Source organism: Delphinus delphis, chromosome 3 (genome assembly GCF_949987515.2).
Source record: "Delphinus delphis chromosome 3, mDelDel1.2, whole genome shotgun sequence".
Classification (NCBI taxonomy): Eukaryota; Metazoa; Chordata; class Mammalia; order Artiodactyla; family Delphinidae; genus Delphinus; species Delphinus delphis.
Genome location: NC_082685.1, coordinates 168,848,997 through 168,871,287, shown reverse-complemented (window position 1 = coordinate 168,871,287; position 22,291 = coordinate 168,848,997). Strand labels below are relative to the sequence as shown.

Here is a 22,291-nt window from a genome sequence, read left to right as displayed (position 1 = left end):
AGTAGTTTCACATGTAACTCTAAGCCTGGAAACCCCTGGGGATGATCTCTTATCTTCCCTTCACTAGCTGGGCAAGTAGCCTGGGCTGAACATGCAGCACAGGAGGCGTGGAGGAGCTGCAAGGGGGTCAGAGGTGAGCTGAAGGGGGCGCATTTCTAACACATTCTTAGCTGTGGCAACTGCATCAAATGAGAGGGGCCGCAGCAGGGAAGATTCAGCAACCCAGCTCTGTGCAGTTCAGGTGAATTGAAAACAAACAACTTTATTCAGTTTATTCATTCAAGAACTATTATTACTTGGAGAAGGAATCATAAGTTTAATGCATGGATCAAACAGCATGCCTTCCTCTTATCCTTGGCAAAGAGCTCTAAGCAGTCAATTTCTGAGCCCTGTACCTTAAGAATTAAAAAATAATTTTATATTTATAAGTTGTAAAACATCCTGTTTCACAGATGAATCTTACTTCTTCAGTTTGGTTTACATTCAGAGCACATTATTAAGGTGGAGGAGTACTTCTCTGTGCCTTTCAGCCACAGGTTTCCTAACCTTTAACTCAAAGAAAGATGCAGTTCATGCCCAGCTAGTTTCTTCTACGAGGTTCAGTTCTTTTTATCCTAAGACATCTTGTGGTTTCTACTGGAGAATCTGACCTAAAAATAGGAATTGCTAAGAACCAGTGTTTGGATCTGTGTTGGGAAGGGGAAAAGAGGGTCTGGAGCTGAAAGTGAGGATGTGTGCTTTCCCTTAGTGTGTGGGACTGAGCCAGGACTGGTGCAGGGCCGGTTTCCTGCTTGTATTAAATCATTTGTCACAGGATGTGTGGTTTCCTAGATGCAGGTGTTGAAGAATCGGCACAGACACACTGAGGGTTCAACTACACATTTTGAAGAGTATGCCATCTGGGCATGGGTCCATTTGAAAAATTCTCATTTGTCAAAGGAAGTCATGCCATGAGATGGGTAGGGCCCTGGGACTCGTATTCTAGATACCCTGTGGTTCTCTGGCAGCCTGACAGTGACCAGGCTGCATCTCCTGATCTCCTCTTACGTGGGTTTCCATATGCAAAACCCGTAGAGCCTGTGAGACCTCAGCAGGTGTGTGCAGGTGCAATTTAAGTTGCATTGTTTGAGCTGAACATTCCTTGTATATAAAGTCAGCTTAAATATTTAATTTGCATGATCATTTCAGACCATCAAGACAATATTAAACATACTTACTGTGCTCAGGAGTATTCATGATCCATCGTTCTGTCCCCTGTCTTTTCCACTACTTACTGACCCATTCACCAGGCACAATTTGCATTCTGCCAGCAAAGCACTGTGTAGCGTTCTATAAAATGACTAGTGATCCATGCCCTTCAAAGCCTAAAGAAAGATAAGGTAGGCATGGCATGCAAGGGAGTCAAGCAGTGAGGGCTGTAGGCATTTCAAGAGATGCAAGGAAAATCAGGGAAATCTTCTGGAAAGAAACAGAGTTGGTGTGCTGATACCATTCAGCTCAACCATATTCGGCTGGTGATGTTAGACTCCCTTTCAAGCATTTGATGGTGATGTGTGCACCTCACTGATTTATGACTGTGCTCTGTCATCAACCTGAGCCCCTACAGCTGGGTCAGGGAGGTGCTGGGTGATTTTAAGGGTTTGCGGAATATTAAAGCAAGTGGCTGCTTAAAGATCACCTGGTCTGGTGATTGTCAGACTGCCCCCTAGGGAGCTCCAGCATGTTGGAGCATCATTTCTTACCAATTTTATTTCCTGTCATTCCTCCTAAGATTTTTGTTTCTTTCTGTGTCCAAAAAGTATTTGAAAACCGTTGACCCTTGGCTGAACTGCCTCCTCACCCCCCTACACACACACACACACACACACACACACACACGCACAAAATATGTATGCAAGTGATATCTGACATCTAGGTGTTGAGAGATTTGATCAAGACCACATTTGAATCTGGGAAAGATACATTTTGAATTTTCCTTTTTGACATGCCAGGTATTCTGAACAGTTTAAGAGAAAGGTTTTATTATCCCATTTTATAGGTGAGGAAACTGAGGCTCAGGGACTTGAGAAATTTGCCCCAAATCAACCCACTTGTGAACGACAGGATCAAGACCTGATGGAGGTTCCCCCGCCTCCACAGCCTGTGTTCCCCCAGGTTATCTGACCTGCCCTGGCCCTGAGAGTCCCACATGACTGCTGTCCCCATGTCCACTTCCCGTCTCTCAGGGAGGATGGGTTTGCTTCTTGAAAAGCCTGCATCAGGCTCTGGACAAGCAGATCCTACCTGTGGTACTATCATCACCTCCAGGGTGTGATTTACCATCCAGATGACTCTGACTCATCATTGCTTTGAAGGGTTTCTCCTTTCCTTGACCTACTGCTGTCTGATCAGCTTAAAATATTGGTACAACCTCTAAAACAGCTTGGCTGTTCATCATTCTGGGTATATCATTAGTAATAAAGAAATACTTGCTGATGTAATTGAATAATTCAAGAAAATTCTATAGAAGACATTAAGAGCATCTGATACAGAATATAATTCTCAAGTCCAAGTTAATCTGAAATTATGTTTACATTTGGGTATTTGAGTTGTTGTTGTAGCTGGAAGGTTGTTCTTTATTCATTCAACAAACATCGGTGGAGCACCTGTCACGGACTAGTGAGTCCACTTGCACTCGGGCTCTGAGCATTGTTAAGAAGAGCCCCTGTAGATAAGGAAGAGAAAAAAGTGCATTGTTTTAACATGTAGGGTGATAACCACTTTGAATAAAGTATTGTGAGTCATGGAAGCAAAAAAAAAAAAAAAAGGTCTGGTAATGTATAACTTGAATAGTAATTTTATTTCTTAGTTGCCAAATACCAACCTTATCTTCAAAATATGCCCTATTCATTCTTCCATGACTTATTAATGTTAATATCAACTGTGATTATCATGTGGTATTTTCATGCCACTGTGCTAACACCCACAACAGTGCAAAATATGGGATTTGTACTGCTTGGAAAAGCAACTCGAGACATAGTAGTGCTGAAGTTTGGGTGGGCATCAGAATCACGTTATTGTGTTAGGATTCAACCAAATGCCAGAGCCTAACCCCCAACTTACTAAATCAAAAATCTAACAGGGTGGGCTTTGGAGAGGCACATGTGTGGTGCATTTCCCAGATATTCTGATACTCAAAAAGTCTGAGAATCACTGAAAATGCCTTAGATGAAAATGGTTAAGACCAAGGTGTCCCCAGACCTGAGATGTTGTGGCTTTGAATTCCTTAGAAATGTAGGCAGAAGTGGTAGCAAATTCATCTAGGGCACTCGCAGGACCCAAATTTGTCTTCTTTATGTTCAGGTCAAGGGCCAGCCAGGGGAGGGTACTTTGTTATTTCGTTTTTATCACTTTCTCCCCAAAGCAGCCTCTGCGTGAATCCTCTCCCTCACCGTGGCACATTTCTCCAGCCATGTGGTTACCCTCACCTTGATTGATTGCTTCTAATAGAACTTCAGAGAATGGGTGGAGGCCGAAATGACCACAACTACATCATCCTTGGTACTGAGCAGGAATTTTGCAGAAATTCGACAATGTTTGTGCGCCAGATTTCCTTGGACACACCCTTCAATCACGCTCCGGGTACACTATTGCACGGATCCCGCCTGGGCTCTGACGTCAGAGTGTCGGGTTCCAGTCCGGACTCTGAGACCCTGGACAAGCCTGTCTCCAGCCCTCAGTCTTGCTGTCATTGTAGGCTTGTAGGCTTGTAGTAAGATTCGGGTTAGAAGATATAGATAATGTGCTTAATATCTTGTCTGAAAAATAGTGCTTACAAATGGGAGTTGTCATTTTTACTGATATTATTAAACAGCTCTAAGAAGAAACAGTTAAGTCTGCAGCCTCGGACACAAGTGCAGATTCCCTGGCCCCCTTTTGGAGCCCACTTCCCCTGTGTTGGTGTCTCCTATCCCTGTGACCCTCCCTCCATTCATCCTGGGATTCTTGGTGGCAGAAAGCCCACAGATGCAGTAACCCACCTGTCCTTCTTTGCTTTCTCCCCTCTTGTTTTTCCCCTGCCTTCTGTATCCCACTCATTCAGAACTGCTCTCTGGGAATCCATACAGTGATCGGGTGGGTACCAGACATTAATGGCCAAAAATGGCTTGACTCTCCAAGGATGTATCTACCCTAATGGGAAGTCTTCAATGTCACGGAGCTCCCAAATTCCGGAGGCTTTCTTCCCAAGGTAGTCATTTGTGCTCTTCTGAGGTGGGTGAAGATGGTAACATGAGGCTATCCCACAGGGCTAGCTTTAGGAAGTTAAGAAGAAGAGCCTACTTGGTGGGGAGAGGTAGCATCTCAGTCAATGGGATTCGTATAGGTGCAAGGCTGCAGTTTTCTCGAGTGACAGTAAGGGGTTGCTGTTGGCATTGTAGGATTTGAACATCTGCAAAGGACCCTATTAAGAGGTCCCATAGCCACTGTAGCCTGAGGTGTTTCCATATACTAAGCTAGGGCTGGAGCCCCAAAGTGCTCTGGTTTCAGTCAAGAGTAACAGACGTACCTTCAAACAACGCCGGCAGATAAACGCCACCACAGCTACTCACGGGAGTTCCATGGCGCCACTTCCTCCAAAGGGAAGTAGGGAGTCTGGTCAAGTACTGGCCTGCTGTCACAGCCTCCAGCAGTGAAGACCTAGCACGAGCTGGATCAGCACTGGGTGTAGGGACAAAATGTCAGCACCACCAAGAGGGGCGGTAGTGGTTTAGTCGTTCTTAAATTGTGTAAACATCACACTCCCCTGTGGAGCCTGCATTTGTGTTTCTTACAAACACCTGGAAATCCTGACCATGGCTGGTGAGCAGCAAAGAGTGTAGAGAGAGAAGAAAGCAATAAGAACATCATAAGCTTTCTCAAGATCAAATAAACTGCCCTCTACATCCCACTGGAAATGCTTTTTTTATAATTAAAATGTCTGCCTTTGGCAGACATCTGGACATGTGCTCTGTTTTGATGTAGGTGTACACTTTCAAACAGCTGGACAAATGGTAGTTCTCCAGGAGAGGTCTGTGACCTCATGGATATTCTCCCCTGTTTGGCTGTTAGGACTCTTTCTTCTGCCTGCCTAGCATACAGGAGAAGGGGGGCCTTCACATTGTTGACTTGTGTTTGTTAGAGTGTGTTAGACGGTTGAAACTGCTATTTGTTTTGAAAGACCCGTTTCTTTCTCTCTCTCATAGCTTCGGCATGGTCCATGATGGAGAAGGGAACGTGTGCAAAAAGTCTGAGGGCAACATAATGTCCCCTACGTTGGCAGGACGCAATGGGGTGTTCTCCTGGTCACCCTGCAGCCGCCAGTACCTGCACAAATTTTTAAGGTATGAACCCCTAAAGCTGGTTGTGTATCTCTCTGTGCCTTTGATGTTCACTGCTGGGTCAGCCTAATCCTGTCCAAGAAGCCCCAGACCCAGGTGCCCCTTCCGCAGATGGTCCCCATTTAAAGGCATCTGGAGACATTGATTTGACCAAGGAGTTTGCCAAACACTTTCTTAGAACCTCAATTTCTGCAAGCTTAATCTGACCTCATTTGCCCTTTAGAGTCAAAAGAATCCCTTAAGATACTTAGCAAACCAAAGTATTTGTCACTACCATTTGTTTTTTTTTTTTGTTTTGTTTTTTTAATTCTTACTTCTATAACCAGACATTTTCAGTCCATGATTTTTTTTAATTTTTTAATGTTTAAATATTTTCTTGTAGTTTTATTGAGATATAAGTGGCATACCATGAATTATTATTATGTTTTTTTACAAAATACATTTCTTATTAGGAGGAAAAAAAAAGAGTATATAAACCTTCACCTGGGTCTAAAATCCTATAATTTTAAGAATTATTTCTGGAAGGTTTCATCATAGCTCTAATTCATTTAGGGTATAGAACATTAAGGAGGTACAGTTTGACCCCCTGAAAAAGAGATCGTCAGTAGATTTTAAAATTTTAGAGAAATAAGGGACTTTAAGAAACATTTTTAGATCTGCTAGTAAAGTGGATTATCCCCCTGGTTTCCTCTCTTTCTTTCTTATTTTTTCAGTAGATCCCCTCTTCTTTTTTTTTCTGCTGCACAAATTAACCCGTCTTGTTTCTAGAACATCACTTGAGCAGGATCTCAGGCCTATTTCTGTTGGTTTTACTCACCACGTTCTGTTCATTATCCTATGGATGGTTCCCTGTGCTCACCTGAGGCAGTGAGTGCACAGCTGGTTTCTCTTTCTTGCTGCCTCTTCCATCACTTCCAGACCTCATAACACATCTTCAGAGCTGCGTCCTGACTACCAGCCTTGGGGGCTCCAGCCTGCAGCTGTGGTCCTTCCTCACAGCCTTACTTTGAGACCTCAGCTGAGATATTTTACCACTTAAAGGAACGATGACTGCTTTCCATATTTTGTGCTACCCAGGAAGAGTGAGAATTTTGTAGATAATATCTGTACCCTGGTAATATAAACCTATATTCTAGGAATATACACTTGATCATTTTTTTAATTTCTATTACCCAAAAAACAATGTTCACATGACACAATCGGTCCTTCCAACATTTGCTGTGCCCTGTATGGTGTTCTCTTGGAGTCAAGTTGGGGATTGTTAGCACTTGTTTTAGCTTTTTCATGCACCTGTTCAAATGTGCGTGCGTGTGTGTGTGTGTGTGTGTGTGTGTGTGTGTGTGTGTGAAGGACTCTGCTTTCCCTAATAAAGAAGATAATTCACTTTAGCTCACAATGCTTTTATTTGTATTAACAAGGAAATTTTTGAGTTTTCCATATCCCAAATCCTTTCTATAAACTTCTACATTCTTTTCTTAAAATTTTACTTCTTTTTCATCTTAATGGCTATGATGAAGATATATAAACATTTTTAAATTTTTTGAAATATGCTCTGACAACTTGAAAATCCCAGGGATGCAAAGTATGGGCATGCAGTGAGAATCAGCATCATGAAAGAGTCCAGAAAAAGTTTTTAAACTGCCAAGAAATATAGGAAAACTCACAGAAAGGAAATAGTTATAGGCTTAGAGAATAATTATTTTGATGACATTAAATATGGGCTGTAATCTTCAAATCAGAATATGATCCTGAGAATACTTATTAAGATTCTGGAGTTCAAAGACATTTTGTCCAGTGATACTGGAATGGTTAAACATATGCTGAAGTATGCTCATTTGTTTTTGTGCCAATCAGTAAAACCCTTCTGTAGCCATGCAGTAACAAACATTTATTTTCAGGGACTTGACTGATTAGTTGGGACCACATAATAACAAAAATGCAAGATTTTACATGCTCCCAAATTGGATTTCTCAAAAGATTAAATTTTCTACGATAGCCTTTCATTGTCAAATTCACTCTTAAGATTAATTGTACTTGAGATGTCTAGTTGTGAATTGGACGTGTCCCCAGTGCATCAATCCTGATTTTTCATTGGCTTAATGAACCTGAGACCATCTTTTATATGTTTGCTGACTTCCTGATTTGTAAGTAATCAAAATACTGTTATATTCTCCACCAATTAGTTGGCAATTTGGACATGATCCCAACAGTGAGTAAGGATAAACGGCCAACTTTACAAAGATGAATCTGTTCTTCTTTATGATCAGCCTAGCATTGGGTACACGGAAAAAATATATATAATAAGGGAACTCAATTAGCCTGAAGGTGTCAGCACAACTTTTCACTATACTCGGTAGAGTCAAGAAGGACAGATATGTTTTTGCAGTAAATTCCTCAACCTCATCAATAAAGACATATGTCATTTCCCATGGGCAGACACAGACCTCATCACATTCACTCATGTCTGTATCCGGGAGGCCTAAGACTTAGGGAAATTTTAGCTCGTTATTTTAAACTTAATGACAACATGGACTCATCTTCAATTTGCTTTTTAAAAACTTGAATCATGCACTTCGGATCAGTGAACACACTTCCCCGCTTGTCATATGAATCTGCATCTATACATGAGAAAGGTCATCATAGGAAAGCAGGAATTTGAGGGATGCCCTGCCATACCCCCGACCACCCTGTCGATGGGAAAACTTGATTTGGCCTGAAAGAGTATGTTTTGGGGCATAATAGAAATAATACATTTCAGTTCACATCTTGCTCTGCTGTATAATGTTCGTCTTAAGACATATAAACCAGCGAATCATGGCTGAGTGCAGTTTCTGTGAGACTGGAGAATGGGCACTGCCGTGTCGTTGATCAGCAAGGGAATCAGAGCTCATGTGCCGATCAGGTCTTCATCACTATGCCGGGGAAGGCCTTGACCTTGGCAGCTAATATAACCTATAACCCATTGTCTCTCTTGGAAAAAGAGGGGATACAAGTAAAAGAACTCTCGAGCTCTTTAACGTTTTATGGTTCATGAATCAGAGTGGGAAGAGGACTTTGAAATATTGTTGCAGAACCTCTGGCCTTGCCTTATTTCCTTCATTGACATTGTATATGTAGTTAAACACACATATAGAAAAGTACAAAATTATGAGCCTATAACTCAGTAACTTTTCACACAGTGAACATTTTAGTGTAACTTCTACCTAGATCATGATATGGAGCACGTTACAGTAGCCAAGTCATGGAAACAGTCTAAGTGCCCTTCAATGGATGGAAGAGTAAAGAAGGTGTGAGATATACAATGTATATGTGGTATTTATATGTGTATGTGCACTGTATCAAATTATATCTATCTATCTATCTACCTGTCTACCTATCTACACACACACTGTAATATCATTCAACCATGAGAAAGAAGGAAATTCTGTCATTTGTGACAACATGGATGGTTTTTGAGGGCATTATGCTGAGTGAGATAAGTCAGAGACAGACAAATACTGCATGATCTCACTTATATGTGGAATGTTAAAAAGAAAATCAAACTCTTAGAAACAGAGAGTAGATTGGTAGTTTCCAAGGGCCAGGTGAGTGGGAGAAAGGTAATGGGTAAAAGTGGCCAAACTTCTAAAGGTTAGGTGAATGAGTTTCTGGGACTGTCATGTACAGCATAGTGACTACAGTCAACAATACTGTATTTTATAGTTGAAGTTTACTGAGAGAGTAGATCTTAAAAGTTCCCACTACCAAATAAATGTTCTAACTTTGTGAAGGGATGGATGTGTGAACGAACCTAAAAAAAACATGGAACACCACTCTCCCCCCCAGAATACCCTTCCCCAATGCCGTCATCACCTCCCTCTTCCCCACAGACAACCATTCCTCTGACACAGATGCCACCGTAGACAGTTTTGTCTGGTTTTGAACTTACTATGAATGGAGTCATGAGTTATGTGCTATTTTGTGTCTGGGGTCTTTAGCTAAATATTTTGATTTTGAGATTCATCCTTGTTTCTGCATAAAAATATGATATTCATTTACTTATTTTTAATTGTGTGGATATGTTCCAACTTATTAATCCATCCTGTTAGTGATAGACATTTGCATTTCCAGTATTTGACTATTATAAGAAATGTCACTGTAAATATTCTTTTGGTTTACACATATATGTCTGAGTATACAGAGCAGAGAAACTTTGGGGTCATAAATATATATGTACAGTGTCAGTAGACACTGCCAAATAGCTTTCCTAAGTGGCTGTGCAAAGTTACAATCCCACAAGCACTTATGAATATTCAGATTGTTCCACAATCTTGCCGACACTTGATCTCGCTGGTCTTTTTCATTGTGGCCAATCTTGTGGGTCTGTGGTGGTGGATCAAAGTGGTAATTAATGAGACTGAACACCTTTTCCCATTTTAAAGGCTACTTTAGAAACCTCTTTAGTGAAGTGTCTGTTCAGATCTCCTGTGCATGTTTTTGAAATTAAACTCCTTTATTTTTCTTATCTCTTGTTGGGAGTACTTTATATATACTGAGTAGGAACACTTTGTGCATTACCGGAAATATGTATTGCAAATACCTTCTTTCACTCTATGACTTAGTATTTACACAGTATTTACACTTTTAATGGTGTCTTTTGATAAACAGAAGGGTTTTCTTATGTTTTTAAGGGAGTCCAAATTATTCATATTTTTCCTTTAGGATTAGCACTTTCTGTACACCACTGGAAAAAAACTCTGCTTACCCCAGAGCCATGAATATATTCTTCCACAAGCTTTGTTGCTTTGCTTATCACATGCAGGCCACCTGACTTTTGTGTAGGGCATGCAGCAGAGTTCACACATATTTTGTCCTGGTGGATATCAGGTGATTGTAAACTGGCTGCAACGCTTTTGCTTCATGCACCCACACCCTGTTGTATCCCTGTGCCCACCTCACTGACTCTGGGCTTAGCTGTGTGACCTGCTTTGGGTGAGGGGACAAGTGCAAACACGCCCAAGCATGAGCCCAGCCAGAAGAATCAGGGGTGGGATCTTCTCATGGCTCTTCAGATGCGATGCTGACCAGAGCCGACTTTCACATCACAGGGTTGACGTGTGTGTTGCTGTGTCTCCCCCTGTATGGGACCTTCCAGGCCCCCAGTCTTTGCACTGGACCAGGCAGGCACCTCATCCTCAGGACCATGTACAGATTCTCTGTGGCTCCTTTAAAAGTTTACATGTCTTTTGACATTTTTCTGTGATTTTGGTTTTCTGTGATTTTGGTTTTCTGTAGAATTTCTTTCATGTACCCACGTGTTTTTCTTTTTCTTTTTCCTGCTTGGGGTTTTAGAACTGCTTACATCTGTGGTTTATTGTCTTTCATCAGTTTTTGAAAATGTTCTGACATTTTATCTACAAATATTGGTTCTGACCCTTTCATTCTGTCTTCTCCTTTTTGGATTCCAGTTGTGTAAGTGTTAGAACTTTTCACAATACCTCACATACATATTTTGTATATATTCATTCTCTGGTGAAATTCTCCATCTTAACCTCTATTTTCTCAAAGCTAATAACCATAATAATTTTAAAGTCCATTTCTGACTACTCCAGTATCTGGATTCCAGTATCTTGTGCATTCTCTTGGGTTTCAATATTTTGGTCTCATCTCCCAATACATTTGGTAATTTTGAACAAATGAAGGATATTGTTAATGAAAAAATTAAAGACAAGATAGAGCCCCGAATGATGTTATCTTTTCTTTCTAGCAGACAGGGCAGTTGCAGTTTATCAGTAAGTCACTTTGGGGTTGAGCTGATGTCATCCCGGCATTCGGTCTTCCTAAACCGGCCTTTCACGTTATTTCTTTACTCCTTCAGCAAAGACCTAGTATGGCTTCCGTGAAAATTTTGTTTACCAGGGTTGACCCACAATTTCAATCTTTATCTCCCAGCCCCACCAGATTGCCAACACCTTGCTCAGCTTCTCAGCCTCGTAAGGACCACTTTCTACTCGGCCACTAGGCTCCTTAGCATCTTTTTATGACTCATTAAATTCCTTGAGGAGAAAAATATTACTGGGTGTTGGGTTCACTTCTCTACTTTCCTTTGCTCTGGAAATGTTCATCCTTCATGTTCTTTTTACTTTGATAGGCTTCTGAAGCCTGTAGAACAATCAGTCTCATACGTGCTGGTCCACCATAGTTAAAAGTGGAAGTCCTCTTTGAATTAAATTTTAAGGATGAATAAAAAATAATAGGTTCCATTTGATCAAACTATAAAAAAATCCTGAATCTGTGAACTTTAAAAAGTTTTTGTTTTTCAATCTCTTGCTTGGGTTCATCAATGTAGCTGACTTTTCTTAGTTTCCTTTCTATGCAATGGGAATAGTATTGCCAACCCTGATGTAACTTTAGAGAGATAATGGGGAACAGCTAACTAGTATATAGGAATCATTTGAGATCATTAGAGAGAGGTGCTATGGAATTCCAAAGTTGCCAAATCACTCCTGTCATGGAGTGTTAGTTATGCTTTTATTCATTTTTCTCTACTTATAGACCCTTACATCATGATCATCGTAGCAGTAATAGAAAGATCATCTATTCAACACCCACAGTGAGCAAGTCACTGCTCTTAGCACTTTCCTAGCCTTTGATTTAATCTATTAAAAGGCTTGTGACCTCCTTGCATGTATGTTTAATGTCCTGTCCACAGTGACTGGTGCCCTTCCTCATGTTTTATGTATGTGGATATTAATTAAGGGCACACATGCATCAGTGGGCTCCAAGGCAATAGAATCTGGGGCCCGGGTCCTGGAGACTGGGGACAGAAAGATTCCGATCAAGGTGGACAACCACACAAAGAAAAGTTTGGGGATGCTTAGGCAGATCTACTGTTGTTAAGTTTATTGTGATTACAGAGGTGTTTTGTTTTTGTTTGTTTTTGCTTATTGAAATTTATAAATAAGATTTAGTTGCTATTTGCAAACACTTGTTTCCCCTCCCTCCGAATGCAAAATTTATACCAAAGCCTGTCTCTGGTAGGGAAGAGGATACCCTATTTGTAGAGGAAGAAATCATTAGTTGGCCTTTAGTCCATCTTCTAGGGAACTTAAGGAGAATTAATTTTCTTCTTGATTTTGGAATCTAGTCAGAAATCAGCCTGCGTATAGAGCATTTCTGGTGGAAATCATTGCAATGCTCCATGTGGAAGCTGGAAGCTATTGTGCAGGAAAGGAAGGAAGGACGGAAGAAAGAAAGAAAATTCCAGCCTTTGAAATTGGCTGATTGTGTTTTGCTGTTTACAGTGCTCATTTCATCTTTTTATTGTTCCTGGCAAGAAGTGTACTTTTCAAGGTGTCTGTTATAGGAGCTCCTCACATCGAACATCTGGTTGTATTATCCCATTTCACTCTCCCCATGATAGGTTTAAGAAATCCTATGAAGAACAAATTGCCTCCCTGGAAAAGGTGAAACATATTATGAACAATTTCAGAAAATGTGGCCTCTGTATTTTAAGAGAATTAAGATAAATGTTATATTGGACCTCAGGAGAAAAATGTCCCCTCTTCTTTATACAAGACATGTGGTAAAATTGCATGAGAAAGGAAAGGCATGATTGAATTACGTGTAATTACATGTAATTCAATCATTGAATTACGTGATTGAAGTTACATCTTTGGTAATTTCCGGCATCACCAGCAGTTCCTCTGTTTTAGCACTGCCCAAGCTACATGCCTTGCGGATCAGCCAAAGCCTGGGAAGGAATACAAGTATCCCGAGAAGCTGCCGGGAGAGTTATACGATGCAAACACACAGTGCAAGTGGCAATTTGGAGAGAAAGCCAAGCTCTGCATGCTGGATTTTAAAAAGGCAAGTGACTGCTGGCAGATGTTCAATGTAGAATTCTTCATAAAACCGTTTTATTCAGTGAAGCTGACATTGATGTATTCTGCGTTTATTGGGTACCTACCAAATGTCAAATCCTGTATGTTAGGGCTGGTCCTATATAACAGGAAACACATGTTTTACTGGCAAAGAAAATGACAGTGGATACTGTTGTGGGGATCAGTTTCCTCTCAAGTACTCACTTGGCCTGTTGGGTCAGTTCTTTCTTTCTGATTTATCATGTGGGAGCTCAGCAAGAACTCTTGGTTGGTGTAAGATGGCAAATTAATACACTGCATTCCTTTCAAATGGTATTTAAGAAACAATGTCTCCCCCACCCCCTTACCTTCCTCAGATATAGACAAAATTTACTAGAAAGCAGTAGCCTATCTCGGACTTCTGATTATTAAATTCCTCAAATTAAGTGTTTCTAGAGAAGTCTTTCATAGAACTCCATTGACCCCAGGGACACCAGAAGACTGGTTTCCTCATATAAATTCCTCATATAACACAGAGACATGTGCTCTCGCTAGACAAGGGAAAATCGAGATTTCACAGCTTGCCCTACTAAACCACTAGGAAAGCTACCCATAAATTAAATGAAATTAACTATTTTTGAGGTTTCTTTTATTCTAGTTTATAATGAAATCAAGAGAAAAATAGACAAAAATATATAGTCTTCCAGAAACCTCCAACATTTCAGAATGCACTGGGAATATTCCCAATTTCAATCTAATGTGATAATCTTCTTTCTTCAAAACTAAAGTAGATCTCCCCCTAAAAGTCAATTGCAGCCATGTGCCAGAACTGGATTCTTATCTCCTCAGCTGGGTAATCTCAGCTGGGAACAAGAATAATAAACCAGTCAGCATCAGCATATATTCCCAATGTTGCCTTTTCATTGGCAGAATATGTGAAATCCCTGAGAATTTTTTGCGTGTCACTCTCCTGTTTGCTAAGGAAAAGGAACATAAAATTTTTCTTTCAAAGATGGAATGTTCTACATCATACTGCTGGTTTTCACATTATTTTGCTGTGACCATAGAGTTTCCTCCGTGGTAAACTAGTGCCGTTTGGAAAATACAGGAAATAAGAAGTTAAATGCAGCAGGTCTTTTTATTACTGAGGAAATATTTACCTGCAGGGAAATGTATTTCTTATAGGTGTACAATTGGGTTTTAACAAATGTATTCCCCCATGTTACCAGCATAAATCTAGAATGTTCCCTTTTGCCCCCTTCCATTCAATTCCCTTCCCACCCCAGTAAGCAACCATTGTTCTGATTTGTCACTGTACTTTCACGTTGCTTATTCTGGAACTTCATAATTGCCAAGTAAAGTTTCACATTTTGCCATTAAATATGATGCTTTCAGTTTTACATAGTTACCTATTATCAAGTTGAAAAAGTTCCCTCCTGGTCCTATATTGGTAAGAGATTTTATCACAAACTTATGCTGACTTTTATAATACTTTTTTTTCTGCATCTATTGATACAAATGTATTTTTCTCCTTTATTCTATTAATGTAGTGAATTGTACTGAAGGGTTTAAAATTATTTTTCATTGATTTTTGAATGTTAAACCAACCTATATTCCTAGGGTAGCTTTACTTGGTCATAATCTATTATTCATTTTTATATTTTGTTGATTTGATTTGAGAATATTTTGTTCAGGATTTTTATATCTGTGTTCTTTTTTTTAGTAAATTAATTTATTTATTAATTTATTTATTTTTGGCTGTGTTGGGTCTCCGTTTCTGTGCGAGGGCTTTTTCTAGTTGTGGCGAGCGGGGGCCACTCTTCATCACGGTGCGTGGGCCTCTCGCAGTTGCGGCCTCTCTAGTTGTGGAGCACAGGCTCCAGACGCGCAGGCTCAGTAGTTGTGGCTCATGGGCCCAGTTGCTCCGCGGCACGTGGGATCTTCCCAGACCAGGGCTCGAACCCGTGTCCCCTGCATTGGCAGGCAGATTCTCAGCCACTGTGTCTACCAGTAAGCCCTATATCTGTGTTCTTGAATAGTATAATTTAGAATTTTTTTTTCTTAAAATTACCATTCAAGAATTTATATCAGGGTTATGCTGCCCTCAAAAAATGATTTGAAAGTGCTCCCTACTCCTTTGCTTTCTTGAAGAGCTTGCAATAAAATTGCTATTGTTTCTTCCTTAAAGTTTTATTAGAACTTACCAGTGAATCCTATCTGTGGGAAGGTTTTTGTAATCACTAATTCAACTACACTAACACATGTAGGATTATGCAGAAGAAATTCCTATCTAGACTGATCAGATTCATTGGAAAAAAAATTAAACATCAAAAAATGACACAGAAAGAGTCCTTTTCCAATGATTTTGTTTGTTTGTTTTACCTGTTTTTTTTTGGGGGGGGAGGGGGGTTACCAAAATTTGTTTGTAATATTCTCATTTATCCCTCGAATGACTGAAAGGTCTATAGTGACATTTCCTCTTCCATTCCTAATAATGATAACATGTGTTTCTTTATCGCTTTTTCTTGGTCAATCTAACTAGAAGATTATCAGTTGAATAGTCCTTTCAAAACATCAGTATTTATCTTTATTAATTTTTAATGGAAATATTTGTTGGGTTCTTTTCTATTTCATTAATGTCTGTTTTGTCTTTATTACATACTAAGGCTTAATGTGACTTTCTTTTCCTTGCTGTTTATGGGATAAACTTGGATCACTTACTTAAAAATTTCTTCTTTTCTAATATAACCATTTAAATATAATTAAAGCTAGTAATTTCTTTTTCTCAGCAGCATTATTAACATATATCCTGAACATTTTTAGATGTTGAATCTTTAATATTATTAGCTATGAAATATTTTCTAATTTAAGTGGCGATTTCTTCTTTAACCCATGCATTATTTAGGAGTATACTATTTAACTACCAAATAATTGGTGATTTTCTAGACAGCTTATTAATTTTGATTTCTAATTTTGTTCAATTTTATCAGAGAATATACCCTATAAGTATACTTTTGAAATTTATTGAAACATATTTCATAGCTCAGCATTTGGTCTACCCTGGTGAACATTCTATGGCCACTTGAAAGAATTGTGAATTCTGCAGTGGTCAGGTATAGAGTTCTAGATATATCTAGTTTGTTAGTTTTTCTGATAATATTGTTTATAGCTTCTATATCCTCTGCAATATTTGGTACTTGTTATGTAACAATTTAATAATTTAATAGATATGAGTGTTAAAGTCTCTAACAAAGATTATATATATTTCTATTTGTCCCATTAGTTCTATTAGTTTTTGCTTTGTATATTTTGAAGCTGGGTATTTAGGTGCATACACATTTAGGAATTTTATGTCTTCCTGACTCTCTCATTAATATATAATAACTTTATTTTATTGTTGATAATGTTACTTTCCCTTGAATTGTACTTCATCTTATGTTAATATAGCCACATCAGCTTATTTAAGAATACTCTTTGCATGATATCTTTCCCCACCCTTTTACTTTCCATTTATCTGTGTTTTTATATAAAATATGTCTGTCATAACATCCTTTAGTTTGGCATTGCTTTTCTATCCAGTTGAACAATCTATAGCCTTCCACTGGGATGTTTAATCCATTTATATTTAATGTAATTATTGACATAGTGGATTTAAGTCTACTATTTTGCTATTTGTTTCCTATTGTTCTCTTCCTTTTTGTTTGTTTTCTTTTGGATTAAACATGCTTTTAAAAATTCTATGTTTGCATCAATTTGCTTTTTAGCTATATTTTCTTGTATTTTTAGTGGTTACTCTAGAGATTACAGCTGCATCTTTAATTTACAACCTACATAGAATTAGCATCATATCACTTTATGCAAAATGCAGGAGGATCCTTATGACAAATAAGTCCATGTATCCCTCTTTCACAGTATGTACTATTGTCATCGTGTATTTTATTTCTATGCATGCTGTAAACCACACAACACAATATTAAAATTTTTGTTTTAAAATAATGTGTTGCTTTAAAATAAAATAGGGTCATCTTTTATATTTACCCACATGTTTGCCATTTATTATTTATGCTTTCTTATAGATCAGTTTCAAATTATATCATTTCCTTAGGGGATGAGAAACTTCCTTTAACATTTCTTGTAACACAATCTGTGGCCACAAAGTACGTCAGGTTTTCTCTATCTGCAAATGTCATTAACTCACCCTCAGTTTTGAAGAACACTTTTTCTGAGTACAGAATTCTAAATAGTTTATTCTTTTTTTTTCCTTTAGACACTTTAAAGATATAATTCCATTTTCATTTGGACTCAGCTGTTTCTGATAAAATGTTTGTGATCATTTGTATCTTTCTTCTAACATTTCTAATCATTTGTTTAGACAATTCAGCAAGCTATGCATTTGGGTTATTTTAAGTTTCAGTTCCAGAATTACTATTTGGTTCTTTTTTTATAGTCTATATTTTTTTTAGGGAATGTCCCATTTGTTCACTTATTATGTCCATTTTTAAAATATATTTATAACATATTACATATGTTACAATTATATATTGTAACATATTGTTATTTTATGTTGCATGTATTTATATTATGTTATTATAATAGGTGAATCCTTTTGATCCCCTGAGGCTTGTTTTACTCTTCCTTAGGGCTCATCTATTCTGGTTTTTCCTTAGCCCTAGGGTATGTCCTGTACTCTAGTTTGTGGTTCTTACTCATGAGACATGGACGCCCGGGATGCTTACTGAAGTCTCTCCACTTTATGTGGCCAGAACACTGCTGTCTCCTAGCATTGTGCATCTCTGTCTTCTAGCCCTTATCAGCTTTCGACCTAAAGCTGTTGCCCTCTTCCAGGCCACTTGGAGTCTCATCCTGTGCATCAACCATTCACTCACCAGATAAGGACCTGCAGAAAATCCTCATGGAGACCTCTGGTGCTCCCTACTCAATGCAGCTTTCTCCTTTCTGGTCCCATTCCCACAAATTCTAGCTACTTCTGCAGCCCCAACTCTGATCTATGCACCCTCCATTCAGTGAGACTGCTGTTGTCTTCATGGGAACCATGTCTTTGCACCGTGGCCAGCAAAGTGTTCCCAGAGAGAGAGCTGGGCAAAGGTGATGCCCACCTTACAAATTCCCTTCTCTTGAGGACCATGTACTGTGTTGCTTGTTGCAAGAGTCTGAAACAACTGACCAATACATTTTGTCCAGTTTTATAGTTTTTGCATGTAGAAAAGTAAGTGTGGTACCAGTTACTTCACCATGAACAGTAGAGAAAATACCTTTTGAAAAATACCCATTAAAGTCAATATTGTGAGCTTATTCCCTTTTCTGACTGAAGAATATAAAATAATAAATAACAAGGAAACTACCCAATGCCTCAACCAGCACTTGGCACTTATGGCCCATTCAGTAAGACCTTGCTGGGAAGGGTGATAGATGGATGGATGATGTTTTAGACAGGGTTGAACCTTTTTTAAGTACCACGTGCCATTTAGTTTGGAAAGTTAAGAGATAACGCGAATGCATATGCATTCTTCTTTTGGATAAATAGATGTGTATTTGATGTATATGTGTGGGTGTTTACATACTTGTTTATAAATCCACACACATGTATGGCCATGGCTTTCTCTGTCCACTGATGACTTGTTGATAATCAAAATTAGTGATAAAAGCACACCACTGCTTGAAAAACAAATAATTACAATAAATTATATATCCTATTATAACATCATTTGTATATGCATTTTTAGTTTGTGTTTTTGGAAAGTCTTATACTGACAGTTTGAGAAAACTAATCTGGTGGCATTCTATTCACAGTATGGAAATGCCACAATAAATCCAACACAGTCATCTGAAAATGTTTGATTTATTTGGGGCATTAAGTTGCGACGTTAAACTTAACTAAGTCAGTATTATCAAAATAAGTCATTGTGAACGTAGCTCTTAAATACGGGAAGGAATAGCAAGTGAGAGAGCCTTCATTAAAGAGAGTACAGTATTCCTTAGCAGCAAAGATAAAAGCAAGCGTGAACTCTGTACATGGTCCTCAACTTTCTTCTTCTTAAGTCAAGTATTAGTTATTTTAAACATTGTGTCTTTATCAAGTTCCTATTCTGCTTTGTCAGCATTGCTTGGTGGCCTGACCCTGCAGTCTGAGATGCAAGTTGCCAGAATTACTTTGAAATTTGATCACCTTAGTGTCCTGGGTACTGTTGGTAAATTGGGAACCCACCCTCCAATCCAGCAGATATTGCATTCCAACTTCTTGGCCCTAGAACCATGATTTAATAGGGTCATTGTTCCAAGAGGACCCTGAAGTTTTATTAAGAATGTAATGACCTACAACCATAAAGCAGAATTTAATACAACCATTGTACATTATGTCCAGAAGTTAGCAGTTAGGTCAAAGTGTGATAAAACTGAGAGGAAGTAATCGTTTTTTGGATGTTTATATAATAAAGTAAACATTGTTTGAGGTACTAGAATTTTTATTTGTTTTCCAGGATGGAATGTCACATTTTTATTAAATGACCAGCAGTTACATCTATAGGGCACCAAAGTCTCAAATCCTTTTTGACATGTTGGAACACAGTAACATGAATTATATATTTCAAGGCTCTTGTAACTCTGATTTATTTCTGCCTGGAGGCCTGGAATTGGGAATTGAGCAGCTTCCAGAATGAGGCTGAAATACACAGATGGCATAAGCTGGGCACAGACTGAGTTACAGTCACATGCTTTAGTGGTGAGCTGTCACCAGCATCCTATACTTGAGAGCTTCTTACTTAGAAAACTTAAAAACTATTGCCTTCAATAGTATCTTCCATCCATATTTCTTTAGTCTGCAAAATGTTCCCCCAGACTACAATGTAAGAATATTATGAAAATCCTTTGAATAGTAGTCTAGGTGTAGTGTTTTCATATCATAATGTCACCCTCTTAAGTCATCTTAGAAGCTTTTATGATCACAATTCACTGATCACTATTCATTTCATTTTACACTAAAAATGTTCCTGCTCATTCTGTCCAAGGTTTCCATAGAAACAAACTAACAGATGTTCAACTCAGAAAGCATTTATTGAAAGCCAGCCAGGTACTAAACACTGTTCCAGGTATTGGTGACAAATACATAAAAATAATTTAGCATTTTAAAACACCATTTATTTTATCATCTTGCATCATCCCTGAAACTGCCTCCAGACTTAGTACCACTGGCTCCCTCAGGCCACAGCCATGAACCCAGGCTGGGGGCTGGGATTGAGCTCACATCTCCTCACACCTTTGAAGTGAGAAAGGACACTGACATGAGTTTGGTGCCTGTTAGTTGCCAGGCCCTGAGTTGGGCACATTACCTACCTATGATGCTTCATTCAGTCTCCAGGACAAGTCGATGGGTGGTTGCATTCAGGGAGGATACCGGGACTCTGCCTGCCCAGGTTTGCCATGCCCAATTCACACCAGACAGGTTTACCTTCTCGGAAGCCTTGGACCACTGTGTCCGTCCCCTGCTGACCCAACAACAGGAGCAGGTATCTCTGTCACATCCACCATTCACTCATCATTCACTCATCCATCCGTGTGTTCATCTGTTTGTGTGTGTGCACACCCAGCCACCTAAATCAGTAGGTCTCTGAACCAGCACTCACGGGCAGGTATGCCTACCCTGCACCACTGTCTGGATTCTGGCTTTGATCCACCATATTTCCACCCAGATATTAAGCCAGGGTCCACAAGTTCAGGTTTCAAGGGAGCTTTATTTATATCCTGATTTCTGTCACGATGTCATCCCGGGAAGCAAACAGAGCTTCCCAGTTGTCTCTTTGGAGACTTACAGATGCCCAGGCCCCTGCTTTTATGGATGCCTTGTGGTCCTCTTATGAGTCTGATCTCTAACCACCGTTCTGGGCAAGAAGAGAGGTTCCCAGCACAGCATGCTAATTGATGTCATGAGAGCCAGGAAAGCACTAACCACCAGCGTGACACATTTGCCCCATAGCACTTAATGATTCTGGAGGACTTCCAAGAAAATGAAGTTTAGTGGTACAGTGATTGTAATCTTAAGAGGTTACTATGAATGAAATATAAAATATTCATATTTATGAAATAAAAGCAATTAGTTGATATCAAAATTAAAACATTGAGCGTTTGCTTCTTCACAGTCCATGCTCTGAAAAGCTGTCTTATTAGTGAGAGAGATACAAGTGGAAAAAAATATAAGGCAGTGCCTTTAACAAATTCCTTAACTTTTAAATATATAACAAGTACATTTATAAAGGAGATTTGAGAATTAGTTTTATGAAGGTAAAATTAATATGGATTATTAAAAGAGAAATCCTTCAAGAGTTCACTCACACAATGCAGAAAGTCTCCTGTGAGCACATCTCTAGCATCACTGAAACAGAAAATAAAGGCACAAGTGCCGTGAAATGCCATCTTTCAAGCAATATTAGATGGAAGTTTTGCTGTGTTGCATTTTCTTTATAACACAAAAACCCCAGTAGATGCAGCTATTAAATGACTTGGGAAATAGTGCAGCACTTGTTCAAATGTTCAGAACAGTTGTGCAGATAATTTAAGAAATGTTTCCGTCGGGTGCAGTTGAAGCTACCACCAGCATTCCTGAAGGTCCCATCATTTCATGAGTCCCACTGCTGACTGCCCTTCACTAAGGTGTTCCTTTGGGCTCAAAAGGATATAGAAGTAAAAATAATTCCTTATACTTGGAGAGGCCTTTATTGTGTATAAATCTCAGATCTTGTTTTATTTTATTGACAAATCAGCCATGTGGGCTTTCCTTCCTCTGCACACGTCTTTCTTCTTTGTCATCTTCCTTTGCACGAACCCTTCATTCCTTTTCCCTTGAATGTGCCATCCTTGAGCTCAATAGTTGGCTCAGATGTCCATCTTCTCTGACTTCTTCCCTGGGTCCTCCAGGCAAAGCCCTTTTCTCCTGGCAAGCCCACCCTGCACTGTGTTCTTCCCCTTGTAGGGGCATCTCTTCCCATGTGCACCACATGGTGATTTACAGCTAATATATCCCGCTAAGACCATTCTTGAGAGGGTAGGTCAGGTCATATTTCTTATGGAACCTCCTGCCTA

The 22,291-nt window shown here is 39.2% G+C and overlaps 1 protein-coding gene across 1 annotated transcript in view; it reads left to right on the top strand.

Annotated features, from left to right (window-relative positions):
* ADAMTS16 (ADAM metallopeptidase with thrombospondin type 1 motif 16) overlaps positions 1-22,291 on the top strand; it is a 155,363-nt gene that overhangs the window by 51,142 nt on the left and 81,930 nt on the right. The window contains exons 9-10 of the mRNA XM_069540532.1: positions 5,223-5,360; positions 13,052-13,205. Of these exons, the coding sequence (XP_069396633.1) occupies positions 5,223-5,360; positions 13,052-13,205 (292 nt within the window). The remainder of the gene's footprint in view (positions 1-5,222; positions 5,361-13,051; positions 13,206-22,291) is intronic.